Here is a 21,276-nt window from a genome sequence, read left to right as displayed (position 1 = left end):
CTCACCTAGATGATATAAATGCTACCACTCTTCTCTTCCCCCTGCCTGTCTTACCTGTTCTCTGAAGCCAAGTTCATGCCTGCAGGAAGCCACAGCTCTACCTGAATGTTCGTCTAACCACCTATAACTGAGGCACTCTCGTCTCGACAGGACTCAGACTCTGTCTCACACAATTTGAATCTTTATTTTGTATTCTGTTTCTAACGAGTGGGGCACTTTACACTCTTTACACTCTTTATCCCCAAATCCTACCACAACCCAACAATAGCTGTCTCTGTGGATCTTTCCAACCCTTTGTTTCTATGATGAGTCCTAACTGGAACGCCTCTCTCCCCATTTCTCTTGCATAATCTTCTTCTAACCTTGCACATTTTTGTGGCTATGTGGGCCATTGGGGACAAGAAGCTGTAATTATTATTATTACAATTACCCGACCTTAATAACTAACACCTTGTAGCCCTTTAACCACTGATTAAGCATCTTTATATCCATTATCTCATTGTTTTACACAAGAGCTTTGTTATGTAATTAGCATAGACATTAATTAGCATCCCTGATTTACATATAAGAAAATACACCTTAAAGGAGCTTAGAAGCCAGTCTTTTACTCATCATATAACAAACAGTCATGAATAAGACCATGTTTTCTGGGGAAGAAATATGTTCGTAATTTACCTACCTCAAAATGTCTGATGGGAAAGTCATCCTCCTGGGTCACGGCACGGCTAAGTACCTAGGATTCCTTAACCCTCTTTGGCATTAGTGGAAGCCATGTGGACTTACAGTGCTGTTTCTCAACAGAGCTGAGTGGATCAAATAGCAAATATGTATAACCCAACTTACCCTGGAATTTGTCCTGATATTAATACATCTTTCCATTGCCATGCATTTGCAATGTTCTTTTCTCCTATTGGAATGATACTCTGTATTCCTATCTCTATTTCCCTGTCTAGATGCCACCATTCCTCAAGATCTGACTAAAATTTAAGTCCATAAAAAAATTTGTTTCCCTTTCTTCCCTCTCTGCCTGTACTCTCCCTGCCAGAAGTTAACTTGACCCCTATTGAACTCCCGGAGCACTTCTCCAGGCATTCTGTCTTCTGATGGAGGTATTTACATACAGTTGTCATTCCCTTGCTCAAATGCCAAACTCTTTTGAGTTCAAGGATCTCTCTAGATTCATTTCTGTGGCCCACATGAGATGTAGTCAATGCTCTGCATATAGCAGTTTCTCAAGAACATGTGTCCAATTATAAGGAATAGAAGAGTTTCTGTTTGAAAGGGCAATTTAGTTTGAGTGAGGACACCTTGCATGAAACTGAAATAACTGAGAACAGACAAAGACTTCAGGACTGCATGCTCTAACCACTTGACTACGTTTCCATTCCAGATAGGACAGTAGTGACTATTATTTCTGTTGTCACAGCATCATTTTTGCATTCAAACTGAGACTTTGAAGTGAAATCTCTCCTAGCACCACCAAAGTTGTTCTTCTGCTTGAAGGAGTGTTTAATCGAAAGTTATGGAGTCTCTGGTGAAGGGCTGCTCCACTGATTCTCTAGAGATTCAGATTCTTTTGACCAATGTGGTTGCAACAGCTTGAAAAATGAAGGAAAGAACCATGTCTGTCTAGACTGACCAGAAAGTAAAAACAAGGGGCACTTTGAAATCTGTGAATCTGACCACAACTGAGAGTTGTACTTAGTCCAAGTAACTGGAAAATCAGTTTCTTGGATTAGACAAATGCTTCTCTTAAGACTCTCAAGCTGCCAGCTTTCTTCTTTTATAATTAACAGAAAATTATTGCACTGACAGACAAGGGACTTCATATTTGAGCCAATGGGAAAACTTGACGTTGAAACCAGGGGAAATAATTTAGCCCCTAATAGAGTTGTTAATACCAGGATAAAAGCAAACAAATGTGCTAATGATCTTCCCTTAGAATTGGACTGTGATGAATTTTGATGTATTTCCAGATGGAAAATATATCGGTTCTCTCTGGGCTGGGGACCGGACACCAGAACAGGAAAATGCTGAAATGAAAGTCAGTAAGAATACTCATGACCTCATTTCCATTTTCTAGAGAATAAGAATGCTGAAGGGATAGTTAATTCCCATTTCAAGGAACAAGATCTGTAGGGTCATAGAGAGCCATGACAAGGTGGTAGTGGGGGTAGGATGAGTCCTGCTTTCCATAACAGGGACTGCGATCACTCTGCTGGCTTCAGTAATTACCCACTTGTTTCAAGATGCAGCACTGCATTGCTGGTCTTTGTGTTCAGTCATCTTACCCTCCAACAAATATTTATTGCCACCTCCCACATACCCAGCTATTTTCTGGGTGCTTTGGGTATAGCAGAGAAGAGTCACAGTCACTGATATTGTAGAATTCCCATTCCAGTGGTGGGAGACAGACAGTAAATATATATAAATAAATGTACAAAACCAGTGCTATGAAATGGAAAAAAAAAATCAGAGTAATGGGAAAACAAGTGCCATGTGCCAGGCAGAGTGGGGGGGGGGTGCATATTGCTATATTCTATAGGTTGCATAGGGAAGCCCTCACAGATGATTTGACATTTGAAAAGGGATTCTAAAAATGTTAAGAGAAAGACACGTGAATATTTGAATGAAGAGTATTCCTGGCAGAGGGAATAGCAAAGGCAAAAGCCAGAAGATGTGAAAGTTCTTGGCAGGATCAAGAAAAGCCTATGAAGCTAACTCCGTTGAAGCAGGGCAGCAAGGGAAGGATGTACCCCATGCAGTATGAGCAGGAGGGCACGTCCCGTAGGCACAGGGTTGTACTGGAGAAAACAAGACTGTCCGAGCAGACGTCCCTGTGCTAAATAGAGACACTTTTGAATCTCCACAGGGATTGGAAGCAACCTACTCGCAGTGCTAAAGCCACACAGAAATTGGAATAGTCGAGGAAGGGGAAGCTGGGCTCTGTTTGATAGAACATGAGGGCAGCTTTGTTTTTCAACTGTGCTCAAAAAATGACTTTGCCATTTCATGAACTTTCCTCTCCACTGGCCAGGCTTCTTCTCTCCCCCAAACCCATTGAGACATCTCCATCCTTCAGAGCCGAGTTCAGGCAACCGGAAGACAATGTGGACACACTGTTGAAACAGAATGGAATTTGGAGCCTCAAAGTCTTGGGTTCAAAATCTGCCTCTATAATTTAGTAGCCAATTGACTTTCAGCACCTTATTTAACTTTTTTGAGTATCAATTTCCTCATCAATAATATAAAATGTTCTTTAGGTATATTAAGCAATTCAAAAATCATCATTATCCAAGGAAAGCTATTCTGTAGTCAACAGCTGAGGAAACAGAAGCACAAGGAGTTGAATAAGTAGCCAAAGGTTGCTACTAAATGGTAGGAGGATTGGAAGCTGAGTGGCATGGCTTTGGGACTCATGCATTTACGCTATGCTGCCTTGCAGGATAGTTTGTGTGCTCCAAGAGATCATGTAGTGAAAACACAGAACACAAAGTTGGGTGCTCAACAATGATTAGTCATTGGATGTTTGAACTTTCTTTAGTTATAAGTAACTGAGAAACCAACACAGAATCACTTAAGCCCAAAAGAAGTTTGTTGGCTCTTACAAATAAAAATTTAGGCCCTAAATTCTAGGCGCGTGCTGGCTCCAGCTACTCTTCAATTTAGATGTCAAACTGTTAGTTACTACTACCCATCTTTGGCCCTGTTTTATCTACTGATTCTTGCTCATGCTCCATATGGGACACGGAACATCTTCAGTTCCACATTAGTGTAACAGCAGTCCAGTGGAGGAGAGGAATCCACACCCCCCCTCCTCCCCCTGCCATGGTTAGAGTGACCATGTGTCCCGGTTTAGCTAGAATAGTCATGCAGTCCAACATAAGAGAGGTATCCACTTCCCTGTTGTATGGGGTGACCACATGTCCCAGTTTGCCCAGGCAGTCCTCATTCATATCTTCCAGCCCTGCTTAACTATTCATTGCCCTGAATTCCCTGCAGCAGTATCCCAATTTGGACACTAGATTATATGGTCAGTCTGCTGATAGTGCAAAGTAAAATACTGAGATTAAGTCTCATTGGTCATTGCCTCAGATACAAAAATTTCCCCTAAATCTTAAGTAGGATTTATCTAGCTGGGGTTGGGGAGAGATGGGTGCAGCAAAGAGGAATGGAGGGACTATTATTCCAAGAAGTAGGATGGTGGATTGTGGGTGGTCAAAGCCACAGATGTCCATTACTATTCCCTTTTCCACCTTTATACTGTTTGGTAGGCTTTCACAGTAAATTGAGAGAGTTTGGGAGTTGGGAAAACATGGGTTTGAATCTTGGCTCTTTTGCTTCCCCTTGCGCTGTGACCTGAGTCAGATCATCTTTCTGTTCTTAGCCCCAATTTTTTTCATGTATGGAGAGAACTCATTGTGTCTGCCTCAGTGAGTCATTATGAGGATTAAACAGGCTAATGGACATAAAACATTTACCACAAAGCTTGACATATATGATCTGATAAATTGATAGCTATTGTTTTTCCATGAGGCCTAGAACAGATCTGAGCATACATTAAGTGATGAGTAAGCCAAAATCCTGCCTTTGTGCTTTTTGTTTCCTCTACCTAGAATGCTCTCCCCAGGTATCCCCCAGGGCTCCATCCCTCAGTTCCTTGGAGCTTTTCTTCAAATGCCATCTCTCAGCAAAGACTTCTCGAGCTACCTGTGTAAAAATTGTGATGCCCACCACTTCCGCCTCCCTTTTCTGCTTTGCTTTTTCTCTTCAGCATTTGAAACTCCCTAACCTACCACATACTTTACTTGCTTATCTTTTCTGTTATCTGTATCCCCTACTAGAACGCACAATCCATGGAGGCAGGAAGTTTTGTCTGTTTTGGTCACTGCTGTGTATCCAGCACCTGGAATAGTGCCTGACACATTATTAGGCTCATATTTTATAAAAGGGAAGGAAGAGGCGAGAGTAGCTGAGGGAGAAACATTAACCAAAGGGTAGAAGGAATATGGAGGTTTGTGTAGCAGACATAGGATCAGTAGAGGAAATTCGGGCAGGAAGCACATGCTGGGGCCAGGCCACAGAAGACTCGAAGATGTGGCCAGTGATCCAGCTTTTATTCTGTGTGTGATGAGAACCATCATAGTTTTCACAAGGAAATGTATATGAACAGAGTTCTGTTTAATAGGATTAATCTGACAATGCTGTTTGTAGCATGGCTAGGCATAGAGAAAGGCTGAGGTAAGAGATACCAAGAGACAGAACTAACAAGATTTGATCCTATGAATAAAAGGAATTCTAGAGGACATGCAACAGTGGATGATGTATGTGCTCCATGATTGATGTGATTGTTCTGACATTAATAGAGTTGACAATTCTTAGAGATGGAAGGTAGAACTTTCTCATTAGGAACAACTTATTTACAGGCAACATAATGTTTCTAAATGGCTTCTACTTATTGTCCTCTGTTCTTACCAGCTGACATAACACAATAACTGTTTTAGCAACTAGAGACCTTGAGCTTCACCCTCCTCTGGAATATATCTACACTTGCTGTTGAAAGTAGATGTGATGACATCTCTGTCCCTCAGAGCCCAGTTTTCTTTTCACAAACAGCACTCCTACAGGAAAAAGTACATATTTGCACATTTGGAAAAATGGTAGAGGTAACAAAGAATAGGGTATAGGATTAATCAAATTCAAAAGTAGGCAGCAAACGGGATTTAACTCTGAACAGAAGAAACTAGAGCTTCTCCCTTTCCAAGCAGCCAAGCACTACCTTGACAAGTGTTTTGAATTATTGCCCAGATTGTGTGTATGTGTGTGTGTGTGTGTGTGTGTGTGTGTAACACCTATACAAATAAGGCTGTTAATGATAGACACAGAGTCTATGCTCTATGTAACTCCAGGAAGCCCTTTTCACATATTCACATGGAACACAATAGGGATGCTGCCTTCTGTAGTTGTGCAATGGATGGTTCTGCCTCCAAGAATGTAGAATAGGGGACTGATTTGAGAGTTGACTCTGTTCTTTCAAAATCTTTCTTCTCCCGAGGTCCTGTGAAAGCTGTAGTTTGCCGTTAGAGATTAATTTATTTGGGTTACCATTCTCTAATCCATTGATGTGAATTAGTTCATCCAACTGCTCTCCTCTGTGGCTGAAGACTCCATGACTTCCTGAGAAAACTTGAGAGACAGGGGCCTGAAAAATATAAAAGACTGAAGAGGGATAGGGTGGAGGGTGGTTACTGACAGCAAACTTGGCCTATTTCATACACATTGAGTCAAGAACTATTCTGGTTTGAGCAACATAGGAGAATTAAACTGGGGTCAAATGGGGATGAGCCTTAAATGCTGAGCTAATTTAGGAATAGGGAGCCATTAACGGTTTTTTAAGAAGGAAAGTTTATGGATATACAGATCAATCAAGCCTTCCCATACCCAAACATCAGGTGCTGAAGTTACCCACAAACTCCTGCCTGGACACCTCTGAGAAGGGCATTGTTCTCTTCCTGGTCTCCGCCCTTCCACGAAAGCTGGCTAACCTGTGTCAGCTTAATTCAACACATATTTTCCGCACACATATTATATATCAGCACAGTTACAGGTTTCAGAAACAGCTGCTAAAAAGTACTATCCTCTGGCTTCCTTTCTCATTTTGAACATATTCTTTCATTTCCTCCCATTTGCAGTACCTTGGGTGTCATTCCACCAGGAAGTACCCTTTCCAAGTACTGTCATGTTAGAGCCTTAGGAGAGAACTGATGTGGCCTAGAGTGTTAACAGGAGCGCTCTGTACGATGAGAAATGTATGTTTTCTTTACTCTGGCCAGATTTTTCTAGACCAGAAAGTGAAGGTTTTTTAAATATTAGCATGTAGTATATTTAACAAAGTGCTTACTGAAAATCCCACAAAATATGTCTTTCCTGCATATTTTTAAAGCACAGAGGCGCTCACCTTGGTTTGTGTAAGCATTCAGTGGTGCATGTTATACTTTATTTTGGCCGCCGTGATACATATCGGGAGGGTGGCTCTCTTTGGACTCCTGGCAAAGTTGGCTAACTGTACACAAAGTTGGTCCAAGGATAGGGTGACTTGAGTGAGTTCTGTACGAGAGCTCTCACTGTCTGTTGTATAAACATATGTCTAAATTCAGTCCAATTCATCATGCCACTGGCAACTGAACCATCCTAGGTCAAGTTCTCATCGTCTGTTGCTTGAACTACAGCTATAGTTTAACTTCTCACCGTCTCCCTTATTTTAGGCTACCCCAGTCCTCTCTGTCATCCATATTGCTTCCATATTCTTAAACAAAATCAGGCTTTCTCTCTTGTGTTTTTTTAAAAGCCTCTGGTTTCTCTGTAGGGACGGTTGGGAAGAATAATTTTCATCACGAGTCAAGCTACCTCTTACATATATTAGGGCTGACTGGCAAGGAAATAAGTGAGGTTTTAAAAGCCATATTTAGCACTACCAGTGCCTTGAATTGCTTTTTGGAATTTTAAATAATATGGACTAAATGAGATTTGTGTTTATTAAAAGGAGGATACTCATCTCTAGAAAGAAGTCCAAACTTGCTCTGTCATGCAAGGTCCTATATGATGTGGTTCATAACTATCTTTCCAGATCAAGCACCTGTCTTTTTTTTAAAAAAAAAATTTTTAATGTTTATTCATTTTTGAGAAAGAGAGAGAGTGTGAGTGGGGAAGTGGCAGAGGGAGAGAGGGAGACAAGGAATCCAAAGCAGGCTCCAGGCTCTGAGCTGGCAGCACAGAGCCCGATGAGATGCTCGAACCCACGAGCAGTGAGATCGTGACCTGAGCCGAAGTCAGACGCTTAACCAACTGAGTCACCCAGGCTCCACAAGCACCTGTCTTGATTTTGCTAGTCTCAGTACTTGACATTGATGATACTAACATGAGTAGTTCTTTGGGGACTTTTCATCTGGTTGTGGAGATAGATGAATAAACTTAATTTCAAGTGGTCTAAGATGTGTTATCAAAAAGATATATACAAGGTACAAGGCTGGGTAGTGGAACAATGAAGAGGTCAACAAATCTTGTTGGAGGAAGTGTTAAAGCTCTGGAATTGCATCACCAAAGGCTAGTTATAATTAACTCCTGAATATTGAAGGGAAGACCAAGATTGACCCAAAAAAATTACATGCAGTGCTTTTTTTTTTTTTTTTTTTTTTTTTTATGTTTTTTTCATTTCTGAGAGAGACAGAGAGACAGTGTGAGCAGGGGAGGGTCAGAAAGAGAGGGAGACACAGAATCTGAAACAGGCTCCAGGCTCTAAGCTAGCTGTCAGCACAGAGCCCTACGCGGGGCTCGAACCCACGAACCGTGAGATCAAGACCTGAGCCAAAGTTGGACTCTTAACCGACTGAGCCACCCAGGTGCCCCTACATGCAGTGCTTTTGAGGCATCTACCTACTAGGACATTGAGTGATTGTGCATTGTCAAGAATGGAAGATGAGGTGGAAAAGACAAAGAGTTATGGGATTTTACCCTAACATTTTTAGGGAATTATAGGGGTTTGGTCTTTTGTTTGTTTGTTTTGGTTTAGTGGCATTTTGTCTTTGTTTTGGTGTAGAAAGGACACATAAATGTTTTTTTTTTTTAATTAAAAAAATAAAACTACTAGAAATAAAGAACAAAACTGGTAGTGAGGAATTGAAAGAACTTAGAGACCCCTTCTTACAGACCACGAGGCCCAAGAGAGATTGAAGGGTGATAAATATTCTGGTGTCCAACTGTGAACCCATGTGAATGATACCATTGGGCAGGATGGAGAATATACTCGAAGAAGCAGTCCTCAGCAGAAGGCAGGAGCTCTGATTTGAACTTGTCAAATGTGAAGCACCTGGGGGACATTCATGTTAGAATGTGCAATACAGAATCTGGAGTCTGGAAAGGTTTCAGTTTGTAGGTGATGATGGAAGATATGGGTGTAAGTATTATCCAGAGTGGATTTGATATGAGAAAAGATGAAGCCAAGCACAGACCTGCAAAGAATACCTTCCTTAGAGTGAATTATGTTTTAAATTGAAAACCAATCCTAATTTTTCTATTTATCTTTGTTTTTCTTTTTTAAAATTTTGTTAATATTTGTTTATTGTTGAGAGAGAGACAGACAGACAGACAGACAGAGTGTACATGGGGGAGGGGCAGAGGAAGAAGGAGACACAGAATCTGAAGCAGGCTCCAGGCTCTGAGCTGTCAGCACAGAGCCCAATGTGGGGCTTGAATCCACAAACCTTGAGATCATGACTTGAGCCCAAGTCAGTCGCTTAATGGATTGAGCCACCCAGGTGCCCTTTCTTTGCTTTTCTATTGAAAAATTTTAAATATGTTTTTAAAACAGTCATCCTCTGAAATATTTATACATAGAATTACATATATAAGTGGCTAGGACATTTATCCTTAAGTTGAAAGCAACTTATATAAATATATATATATATATAAACATATGTATATTTATATAAGTTGCTTTCAATATATATATATATATATTTTAAGTGCCTTTGTGTCTCCAAATCTGTTCACTGATGGTAGTAGTAGAGAAATAAGCTTGATTTAGACCTGACTCTGTGTCCTTGCCATCCCTTTTATCTTTTGAAAGCTAGTTTCTCTTCATTTCTAAGCCACAAATTATTTAATCAATTCCAGCATTCACAATTTTTCACGTTAGAATTCATGAGGTGTTATAGTTTAATCAGAAGTAATCAGTTTTCTAAGTGGTACATAAACTAATTGTACATCTTATAGTCATTAGCCTGTTCGATTCAAAGTCATGTGATATTGCCTTTCCCTTTGGCAACAGCAAGATGCCCTTTGTTATTTTTGTTTTTTTTTTAATTATTTTTTAATGTTTTATTTATTTTTGAGAGAGAGAGAGACAGTGTGAGCAGGGGAGGGTCAGAGGGAGAGATACAGAATCTGAAGCAGGCTCCTGGCTCTGAGCTAGCTGTCAGCATGGAACCTGATGTGGGGCTGGAACCCAGGAACCGTGAGATCATGACCTGAGCCGAAGTTGGATGCCTAACTGACGGAGCCACCCAGGAGCCCCTCAAGATGCCCTTTGGAATCAAGAAGGGTAGAGTGAAATGGCCCATTCTGCTCCCCACAGCCTTCCTCCACCTGACCAGACTCAACCGTCATACATGGAGGGGCCAGAGCCCCCTTGTGAATAGCCAGAAGCTGGGGAGGAAGGATGAGGGCTGGGCACTCAGACCCTCTTATCCTGGGGTTTTGCAGCCCCTGGGAGAGCAGAGGAAAGCGAAAACCCATTGACCTTGTGAAAACAAGCCCTTCTCTTCACAGAGGGCCGCCCTGTGTTGCTCAGGGTTCTGGTTGCAAGCAGCAGGCACTAAGTCCAGTGGGATTTATTGGAAGGAAATCTGGTGTTGACATCGCCTCTGGTGAGATTTATTGGAAGGAAATCTGGTGCTCACAGGATCAACAGGAGGCAGAAGGAACAGGCTTAAAAAGGAGCAGAGACCAAGGGGACCCAGACTGTGGACCTGTAGAACAACCTGGCCAGGATGTCGGGCGTTGCTGCTGCTACGGCAGGCAGCCAAAAATTAATCCTTACTGTTCCCTTGAGTTTGCCTCCTGGCTCCAAAGACAAAGGCCCAGTTAGGAGCATCCAGTCTGACTGTCGCTCAGATCCTGCCTCTGTTCTGGCCACTAGGAGCTGGGGAGCAGGAAGGTGTCTCCCCTTGGGCTTCAGGAAAAGAAAGCAGGGGTTCAGCATGTTACCAATATGCCAGTACTATAGGAGGGACACCCCCAGGCAGTGACACACGTTCCAGTGCACTCCCCTTCCAACTCTCAACTCTGCGAGGCCATCAGAGCCAATCAACCATTAAAGGAAGGGAGTGTGTGTAAATGGACAACCTTGACTTCATTCTGAAACGCGGGTTGGTAGAGCAAACAACCCTTCCAGGGCTCACACAGAGGGTCAGGCCTTGTGCTAAGTGTGTCATGCATGGCTCCCACTGAACATGTGAGCATTTGCTCTTAGACCTTTAGGAAATCTTAGGACGAGCACAGTGGTTTCCAAAGATTTCCCCCACCTGAAAAGAATGAATGCAGCCACCAGGGATGGCAGAATTTGGGTGCTAAATAAAATGAAGTGTTTAAAAGATGCCATTGTTTGAAATTAGCCCCTTGGACTGACAGGTAATTACCTTCTGCCACTAGTTTAATTTCTTGTGTAGACCTGGTACAGGAAACCATCCATGGGTGGTAATTTTTTCCCCCTGCAATCTCAGAGGAAATGTAACCAGGTATGAATTAGTGGCACAACTCATATATCAGTAGTCTGTAGCGGGTCTACATAAATCCTTTTCTTTACAGTTATTTAACTGTTTTCAAAATGGTTTCAACAGAAGTAATTCCAATTGCACCAGAAAGGAAACCAGAGTCTTAAAGAAAAATATACTCTCTTTGCTGAGCAAGGCAAACATATCAGTATGCAGAGAAACGAACCAGTCTCTTGTGTTTTATTTCCTTAACAAGTTCACTGAAACACTTGCTCTGTGTCTTTAAAAGGTTGAAAGACAAAGAATTCTGTGGCCACTAAAAAAGTAATGTCTGCAACTGGTTTGCAACCACTTTAAAAGGTCAGGTATTATTTTTTTAATTTGTTTGTTATTCACAGTATTTCATTGTAGGACTTTGCACATATTATAAACATAGCAAGTATTTGGTTTCCTTCAATTAATCAAAAACATTCTCTGGAGAAGAATTTTCTGTTTAAATAATTAGATAACCTGTGATTTTTCCTGCATACTTTATGTATAAACCAACACATTGCTATGGCAAACATAGCCCTCCTTAGAGCCAAGCCCTTATAGACCATTTTCTGTCACGATGTTGCATTTTGACTCTTCCAGGAATGAATATTTGTGAAAAGTGAGAATTTGACACTATTTTTTAAATGTTTATTTTTTTTTGAGAGCTAGAGAGATAGCGCATGAATGGGGGGGAGCAGGGAGAGAGAGAGAGAGAGAGGGAGAGAGAGAATCTGAAACAGTCTCCATACTGTCAGCGCAGAGCCTGTTGTGAGCCAGAATCAAGAGTTGGTGGCTTAACTGACTGAGCCACTCAGGTGCCCCAAGAATCTGATATTATGTAATACTAACTGAAGTCATTCGGTGAAACTGACTTCATTTTAAGAACTAGAAGATGGGAAGAGTACATTTTAAGAGCTAGAAGATGACAATGTACAAACAGATAGCTCTAATAAAAAACACAGTCTTTTTCTATAATCAATGGAACTGATAATAAGCTAATTTAAACCATGACCCATTGCACCCCCTGGGTCCACAGATGAGATGGAAGAATCTGTTGTTATTGGTGTATTCCAAGATCTTCACCCAGCTCACTCACTTAACTCCTTCAAGTTTTTGCTCAAATGTGACCTCGGTGTGGCTTTTCCTAATGACTGTATTTTAAATTTCAACTCTTCCTCACCTTACCAGCATGCCCAATTTCCTTTTCTGGCTTTCTATTTCCCCACAACATTTACCTGATAGAATATATATTTTGTTTATTTGTTTGTTGTTTTTCTCCCTTATCTCAAATGAAGCTCCATGAGCACAGGGAATCTTTTTTTTTTTTTTTTTTTGGTCTATCTTATTCCCTCTCGTATTCCCAGCACCTGGTATGTAGTAAGTGCTCAAAAATGTTTGGTTGATATACAAGTGAAAGTGATATTTGTTTGAAGGTGTCTGTGTGTGGCATCCCCAACTATCTTGGTTTAAAAAAATAAGTTCAGATCAATTATTTTATTTGGTTATTCTTACAACAATACTGGATTTTAAGAAAGGATTATTATCCCAATTCAGCATATGAAGAAACAGGGCTTCCAAGAGTTTCTATGAATTATGTAAAATCAAGGGGCCTGCAAGATGTAGACTCCAGCCTCAGACCCAGATCAATTACTTCCTTTGATGTGCTGATCCTTACCCAACTTGTGCATCTGTTCAGCCCAGGGAATTAATGCTTTGTGCTAGGCATTGATGGTCTCACCTCAGGGAAGTGGATTCCAGCATGAAGATGAGAATGGACTGTGGCTGCTCTGCAGAATGTGACCCCTAACTTCTCCTCAGCTGAGCCTTGTATGTACTTGCCTCTTGGGAGTAGAAGAGCGATTCTTATGGAGGCCATGCCATATTCGCCTCGAAGAACCTCCCTAAAGCCTCCTTACATTGCCACTGAACATTGGACCTGCTTATACTTAAGGCCTCATGTCATGCTGTGGTGAAGGAGGCAATATGCCTGATGGTTACAGATCATGGATCTGAAAACAGGCAGAACCAGACAAAACTTAAGTTTGATGCGGTTGTGACTTTCTTTGGGGGAGATTAATCTGTCTCTTCACCTATAAAACTAGGGTGGTGGTGCCAAGTTCTGATAAATAAATTAGATTTTCAAGTAGAGCATTCATCCTTGTCTTAGGTGTTATTATGATATATCTCCTGAATCTTCTCTAGTACATTATTAGGGTCATAGAAAGCAAGGCACTCTACTGGCTGTATTAGTTTGCTCGGGCTGCTATAACAAAGTACTACAGTTCTGAGTGGTTTAAGCAGTAGAAATTTAAAGTCTCAGTTTTGGAGGCCAGGTGATTCTGAGATCAAGGTGTTGGAATGGTTGGTTCTTTCTGAGGTCTGTGAGGAAGAATCTGTTCTGTACCTCTGCCCTAGTTTCTGGTGGTGTGCTGACAATCTCTGGCATTCTTTAGCTGGTAGAAACATCTCCATCTCCCCTTGGCATTCTACTTATGTGTGCCTCTGTCTAAATTTCCCCTTTTTATAAGGATACCAGTCATATTGGATTAGGTGCCCACCTACTCCAGTCTGATCTCATCTTAACTAAATATGTCTGCAATGATCCTATTTTCAAATAAAGTCACAATCCGAGACCTTAGGGGTTAGCACCTCAACATGCAAATATGTGGTTGGGGGGGAGGGCGAAACACAATTCAATCCATAATACAGGCCCTATCAGTTTTGTATTTGTTTTTATTTTACTTGCATTTTGTAAGTGTCAGGGCATTGCTGCTAAATCCAGTAAGCTTAAAGAAAGGTCACTACTATTCAATACAGAGAGCAAACCGTGGGCTACTGAAGGGGATGTGGATGCAGGGGTGGGTTAAATGGGCAATGGGCATTCAGGAGGGCACTTTTCGGGATGAGCACTGGGTGTCATATGTAAGAGATGAATCACTGGGTTCTACTCCTGAAGCCAAGCCTACACTGTATGCTAACTTGAATTTAAATGAATTCTTTAAAAGTTAAAAAAAAATAATACAGAAATGGCTCTAGGAGGTTCAGAAATAGAGCCGCTTAATAGCAGATTGGTGGCCTTTTGAAGATTGTCCCTCCTCTCAGGTTTACCAGAAGAGGAGGCTCACCTTCAGCTAGTACCTCCTAAGGCTTTGTATTAGGTCTTTGGATCAGGATACATAAGATGCAGGTGACTATTTTGTTCATGACTTTCCAAGCAGGAAAACACAAGTGTTTACATTCTTTCTGATATGTATATAGTGTGGTTATAAAGTAATTAGGTTGGTTCCACAGTCTATACACATGCACTTAGAGCACTGTATTACAATGAAAATTTACATTAAACATTTTTTAATATCTAAATTGCAAAGCTGTACTTTATGCATCCAAATATTTAAAGTTGATATTTCTTCCCCAGATCACTTGCTTAATGTAGTCAGACTTTTGGAGTTGATTTTCAGGCAACAGATATTTTTGGGGACATTTAGGTATGCATTTATAATGCATTCTCTAAGTGGTTGGGGTTGAAATTTTGAGTTGATGTAAATCTCAGGAATTATTATGATGGAAATGAGACTACCCATAGAGCTTGAGATCTTACAGAAAGTCTATAAATATTTGATGGATGAATGAATATATGAATGAATGTAGGGTCAGGGGAGGAAGTGAAGTCATTTCTTTTAAATTCCATTTGAACCAATGAAATAATCAACTTACAGTGAATATTATACTTACGGGAGAAGATAACATATTTTTTAAACTGTGAAAGCAAGTTTTAATTTTGTTATCATTTTATTTCTATACGCTGGATTTTCTTGTGACACCTTGGCTCTCCCCTACATCTTCTACTTTGTGACTGATGATTTCAAGCACTCTGTAATGAAAGGGGCCTCTAAGAAAAGCAGGTTGAGAGCAGACAGAATGAGCACACATTTGCATAGGGCAGGAAGGGCACTATAACATCTGGCAGTGGTAGCCGACTGCGTCCATTTGTGGGTGCTCATTAAATTCACATTAATGCATGAGCTGCTCTGAATGTGTAAATGCGATTTCGGGTTGGTTGCTTTCTCCCAGGCCAATGGCGATGACTTTTGGGGCTCTACCCCCTGGTTGTTTACTTGCCAATGGCATTTGACCTGGGGTCAGACCTGTATTTAACCCTTTCCTGTAGGTCAAAACCAAATTAATTTGGCGAGAATTAAATTGGAAACGAGTCGTCTGTACAGCAGGTGTTCCGTGTGGAGAATGTGCCCCAGGTGGAAACATTTTGAGATCTGTTCCTGGGTCATCTCTGAAGAAGCTTCAGAGGTCAGAGAGGCAATTCCAAGACATCCCATGTGGTGAGGGGCCTGGAGATGGATGTGAGCAGGTGCCGACTCGGGCGGTTTTCTCAGCAGCTTGGGGGACTTTCAAAGAGGCCCCGTTTGGAGAGAATTTATTCATATATTCATGAACATATATCTGGGGCATTCACTGAGGACTGATTTACTTAGAAGTTGCCCTAAATGATTGGAACTTTACCCTTTGGCCCTACCTCCCACCATCAACCAAGGGCTTTGATTTGAAGGAAAGAAAATAATGCATTTTTCTCTTTCTTTTTTCTAGAAGATGAAGAGGATGAGGAAATGGTAGAGCCTAAAGTTGGCCACGATTCAGAACTGGACAACCAGGACCAGAACCAGGAGGTGACAGAAGGTAGGGCATGGGGGGTGAATTAGGCACCGTCTCATTGTTATTGTTGTTTTTCTTACTAACGCAAGGGGCTATCCTGGTAAGTAAAAATTAAATGCACACTCTGTATGTGGAAGGTTTTCAATACATTACACTTAGCCCCATAAACTGTAACCCCCAAAGCAAGAATCGTTTAGTTTTTGACTGATAGACGCAAATAAATTAGAGAGCTGCCTGGTTGATTCAGTGGGTTAAGCATCCGACTCTTGATTTTGGCTCAGGTCACGATTTCGTGGTCACGAGAGTGAGCCCCGTGTTAGGGTTCATGCTGAGCAGGGAGCCTCTTTAGGATTCTTCCTCTCTCTCTTTCTCTGCCCCTCACCCACTCTCTCACGCGTGAGAGAAAAAAGCAAATAAAATACAAGCTATCCACAATTCCAGCAACAAGTCCAGTCACAATTCAGTAAAATTATTACTAAAGAGTGAAAACATAAGATAATTGTTATTGGTTGTCATGTGACCTAGTTCTCTGCGTCAGATATTCAGAATGATAATAGTAAAGGGAAGCAGCAGGTGTAATTATTTTGTTAATAAATTCTGAAGTTTATTCATGTGATCTGCACAGAAACATTAACAGAGATCATTACTATTGATTCTACTGTTCAAAGTGTTCTTCCACAGCTCTGCCTGTATGAAGCACAAAACTTTCCATGTTCCAGTGATAATAATGATGAGCATTTATTAAGGGCTTGCTGTGTACTCAGCTCTCTCCTTTGCCCTTTACAGATACTATCTACATCTCAAACATGTTTTTGAAGCAGATACTATTATTATTCCTACTTTATAGATGGAGAACCAGGAAGAGAGGTCTAGAAACTTACCCAAGGATCCATACTATATAAGTGCATGAACAGGATTTGAAGTTGACTCCAAAGACCATACATTTCACCATCATGGTATCATCCTGACGTAGCACTGAGTGTCAAAAATAAGGGAGAAAAAAGAAAGACAATAAATCCTACATGTTCTGATTCCCTAAAAATCTAATTTTGTATCCCTTTGAAAAATCTTAGCCCATGGAGATAAAAGAATTTTGAAATCATCATTCTTATTGACAAACAAAGTATGTCTGAAAACAGAGTGTAGATTTAAAAGATTTTTTCCAGGGGTGCCTGGGTGGCTCAGTCGGTTAAGCGTGGGACTCTGGCTCAGGTCATGATCTCGCTTTTGATCTCTGGGTTTGAGCTTTATGATTGCGTGATCATGGGTTTGAGCTCTGTGTTGAGCTTTATGCTGAGAGCTGGGAGCCTGGACCCTGTTTCAGATTCTGTGTCTCCCCCTCCCCCACGCTCTCTCTCAAAAATAAATAAACGTTATAAAAAAATTAAAAATATTCTTCCATATTCCCTGCTAAGTGTCACAAATATAGCTCAACAGAAGTTTAATTAGAAACCCATTTGATTTTTAAATTTTAAAGATGCCTGTGATGAGTGGCTCAGCCGGTTGAACATCCGAGTTTTGATTTCAGCTCAGGTCATGATCCCAGGGTGGTGAGATCCATCCATCCCTGGGCTCTGAGCATAGAGCATGCTTAAGGTCCTCTACCTCTCTCCTTCTGTCCCTCTTCCTGACTCTCTCTCTCTCTCTAAAATAAAAAATTTTTAAATTGAATTAAAGATGCCTGTGGCTCCAGCATGGTATGTGGCACACAGTTGTCACTGGGGACCTTTATAGGAATGAGTACACATTGATCATATGTACTCACTTCAGCCTGCTCAGGCTGAATCACTCAGTGAGTGATTTTGATTACTGTCAAGTTCTGGGTTACAACTAAGGGCAGAGAGTAGATTCAGCATCTTTAACAGTGGCATCCACAGAAGGCACAAGTTATTTTTTCTGACAGAGTCTAAATGCATTTGATTGAAAAGATTTTACCTGAAATTTTAAGAACATTATTTTAAAGCTGGTGAATAGAATATCATCAACACAGGTATAGCAAGAGACAAAATAAGTCAGGATTTATTAAAATAAATACAAGATTTTTCCTCTTGCAAAGTATCCTTAAGCTATTCTGGGTGATAAGGAGCCAAGGTGTCTTTTGTGTGTCTTGACACAGATTCCCTCCCACCCCCACCCCAGCCCCAAACTGTCTTCTCTGGCAACACACTGCAACCCCCGTCTTAAGTTCTGAGCAAAAACACCCTCTAGTTTTAACTGTTACTCATGCTTCATGGAATTGATTAAAGTCCTGTTAAAAGTCAAAAAGGAGTTTGAAGTACATTTCCTGCACTGCTGTGATGTGTGCCTTTTTCTCTATTAATGGCTTTTCTGCAAATTAGCACATAATGGGTTAAAAGCATGTTTATGTTGGCATCAAACTCTCTCTGGCTTTTTTTTTTTTAAGCAAGACAGTATTTTGCAAACTTTTTAAAGAATCTCTAGCAGATATAATCATGGCGCCATTCACACGGCTGCATGGTAGTTAGGGCTGTGTCAGCACTTCCCTTATGAACCTTGAGTTTCAGGGATTTATTACTCAGCCATAAAAATTTGCTCTGGGCTGAAACTTGACATCCACGGTTTCAAACCAGGGAGCACATTTTTGAGAAATCTAGCCTTTTTTGGAGTTAAAAAATGGTGAACAAGAGATGGGGAAAAATCAGTGCTCACTAGGTTTTGACATTTTTGGCCATGTGATAACAAAATACACTGAACAGTAAAGAAATAAGGTTTTGGTATTTTACTGTTTTCACTCCTTTTTTTTTTTTTTTTTTCCACATTGGAGCAGAGAAAACAGCAGGTACATTATAGCTTTTTATCAAATTTTAGGAAATTTCTGTATGTGTTCTGTTATCTTCGTGTTTAGAGATTTAAAACAACAGAATTGGAAACCTAACTCTTGTAAATGCACATTAACTCATAAACCTCACATTAACTTCAGAGAAGGATATCCTTTATTAGTTTGGTTTGGTTTTCTTACTCATGTTTATGAAATGATTTCACTATAAAATCCCATAAGAGCCACTGTCTCTATTTAGTTGGGTTTAATATTTAAGCTATGTGGAAGTTTGTTTCTTTATTTGTTGTCTTTTACATGTACTCTTAAAGAATATTTACAAGATTTCATTTTTTTGTACTGAAACTCAAAGCTGTATCTTTGAAACAAGACATTTCTGAGATGAATATTTTTGTAAGATAGCTTTGGAACTCAAGGAAAGATGGCAAAATACTCAGTATAAATTGTGAATTTCATTACGAATTTTATAGCTTTACAGAGAAAAAAATCCCCCAAGCCAGGAACAAAAAAAATATAATATATAGTTACTAGGTAAATTGCAAAAAATAAATGGAAAAGTACCTATTAAGGTCAATTTTAAAAACTCAAGAAAGCATAGCAATCACCATAAAGACACATATACAAATATTTCATATACAAACCTAAGAGAAATTAACATTTCTATAGTAAAAAAGAATGAACAGTCTACTCTGAAATAAAATGTATACTAGATTTTAATCTTGCAACGACGAAGTCATAGACTTAGACCATCTTCTAAACTTCAGATTTCATGAATTCAGTACATCGTTTTCATAGTTGTTACTCAAGCTAAATATAACTGTTCAGGTGAATTTTAGCAAACATGAAAATTGTCTTGTCATTTAGATCACATATTAGTTATATCTATGTGTTCGACTTTTCATAAGAAATCTTTTTTTTAAAGAAAAAAAGGCCACTTTACATGCATAACATATTTTCAGCGCTTGGCAGAAATAGTCCGTGTTTTGTGTTGCAAAAACAAACAACAAACCTGCTGTAATAGCTCTGCTTAACTTAATAAGAAACACCAATTATTGTCAGTGCCAAAAATCATATATTTTGCTCTGATGTGCCTTTTGCTATTAAATTAATTCATACATTTTCATGCAGTGAACATGTTGAAAATAATTCATTAGGTGTCAGGGATGGAGAAAAGCTGCAGAAACAGATATATCAGGGAGAATTTGGGGGTTAGCCTGGAGGGATACAATTCTGATTCTATTTGTTTGCGCTTGTAGTTTGAACCTTGTGGATTCCATTAATGAATTTTCTTTTATGAAATATGATGTCTAGGGAGGTTTTATCTCTGGTTGTGGTTCCTGAATACTCCATTATGTTTTCATTAGATTATAACAACACTTATCAATTTAAAGATTTTTAAATATGGGAGGTTTGGGGGTTTTATCAAAAATAACCACAGCCCTATTTAATTCCTAAGTTAAATACTGTTTATGACTTTCTAAAAGTACTTGTCTGCACATGCATCTTATTATTTTATGCTAACAAATCATGTCATTTGATCCCTGTTAGACATCAAAGCTTAATATAAAATATATCCTTTGTTTTGCTTCAGTAGCAATTTAATTTCAAGCCAAATATTGCATTGTCAAACATAATATCTGGAGAGGCTACTGCTTCACCTACCTGAACTTGGCCTCTGCAAATACACTTTGATCAGCCATTTATGTTTCTCTTAGAGAAGAAGTTGTATGTCTTGAAAGCTGAGATCAAAGTGACAATAAGCTACAGGGAAGAAAAAATTACAGAAAATTACACAGATACTATTTTTTATTCAAGGTAATAGACCTGTAAGGAGAGAAACAGGTGAAATAGAAGTAACTCAAAAAGATAAACAGAGAATAGAATAGATACTTTTAATATTATTTTTAAAAAGAATACGGAGAAAAACTTCCCATTTCTCTGCTTAATTTCAGATGGGTCTCAAGTCATCCATCAATAGTAACTAAGATCTGAACATAGCTTTTAGAATAAGACATACCTTCTTGGTATCCCATGTTTGGTGAAGTTTATTTATTTATGTGACAGTACTGTCAAAACAAAATGAACCTAATGGTTTTTAGGGTTTTTTTCCCCCTTTTGCTTGGTTACATTTAGTAGTTTTACTATTTTCTTGAACTTACATGAGAGTGAAAAATCCAAATGCTTCATTCATGGGAGTTTTAGAAAGTAGACTAATAAATTACTACTTAATTACTAACTATTGGATGGTTGGCTTAAAGTTTTGGTATCATTACCCCATTTTATAGATAAAACGCTACTCTGAGAGCTTTAATTGATTAAAGAATCAAAGTTATCAGAGGACAGAGTCAATGTTGTATTCCAGGTTGGTTTTGCAGAGTTCTTGTAATTTTACCACACATTGCTAGCTTCACCTTTTCTCAAACTAGTGTACCAGCAACTCTGCCCAGCAGGTGTTGATGGAGGTTCCTGGAGAGTCTCAATACACATCAGCATATTAAGGGCCCTGGA

General features: G+C 39.8%; 1 protein-coding gene across 4 annotated transcripts in view; it reads left to right on the top strand.

Annotated features, from left to right (window-relative positions):
• DYNC1I1 (dynein cytoplasmic 1 intermediate chain 1) overlaps nucleotides 1-21,276 on the top strand; it is a 270,147-nt gene that overhangs the window by 128,359 nt on the left and 120,512 nt on the right. For all 4 annotated transcript variants that reach the window (XM_039236278.1, XM_039236275.1, XM_039236276.1 and 1 more), the window contains one exon: nucleotides 15,906-15,995. In XM_039236278.1, the coding sequence (XP_039092209.1) occupies nucleotides 15,906-15,995 (90 nt within the window). The remainder of the gene's footprint in view (nucleotides 1-15,905; nucleotides 15,996-21,276) is intronic.

This window comes from Hyaena hyaena, unplaced genomic scaffold (genome assembly GCF_003009895.1).
Source record: "Hyaena hyaena isolate Hyena2069 unplaced genomic scaffold, ASM300989v1 scaffold_109, whole genome shotgun sequence".
Taxonomy (NCBI): domain Eukaryota; kingdom Metazoa; phylum Chordata; class Mammalia; order Carnivora; family Hyaenidae; genus Hyaena; species Hyaena hyaena.
This window is presented reverse-complemented; position numbering and strand designations above follow the sequence as displayed.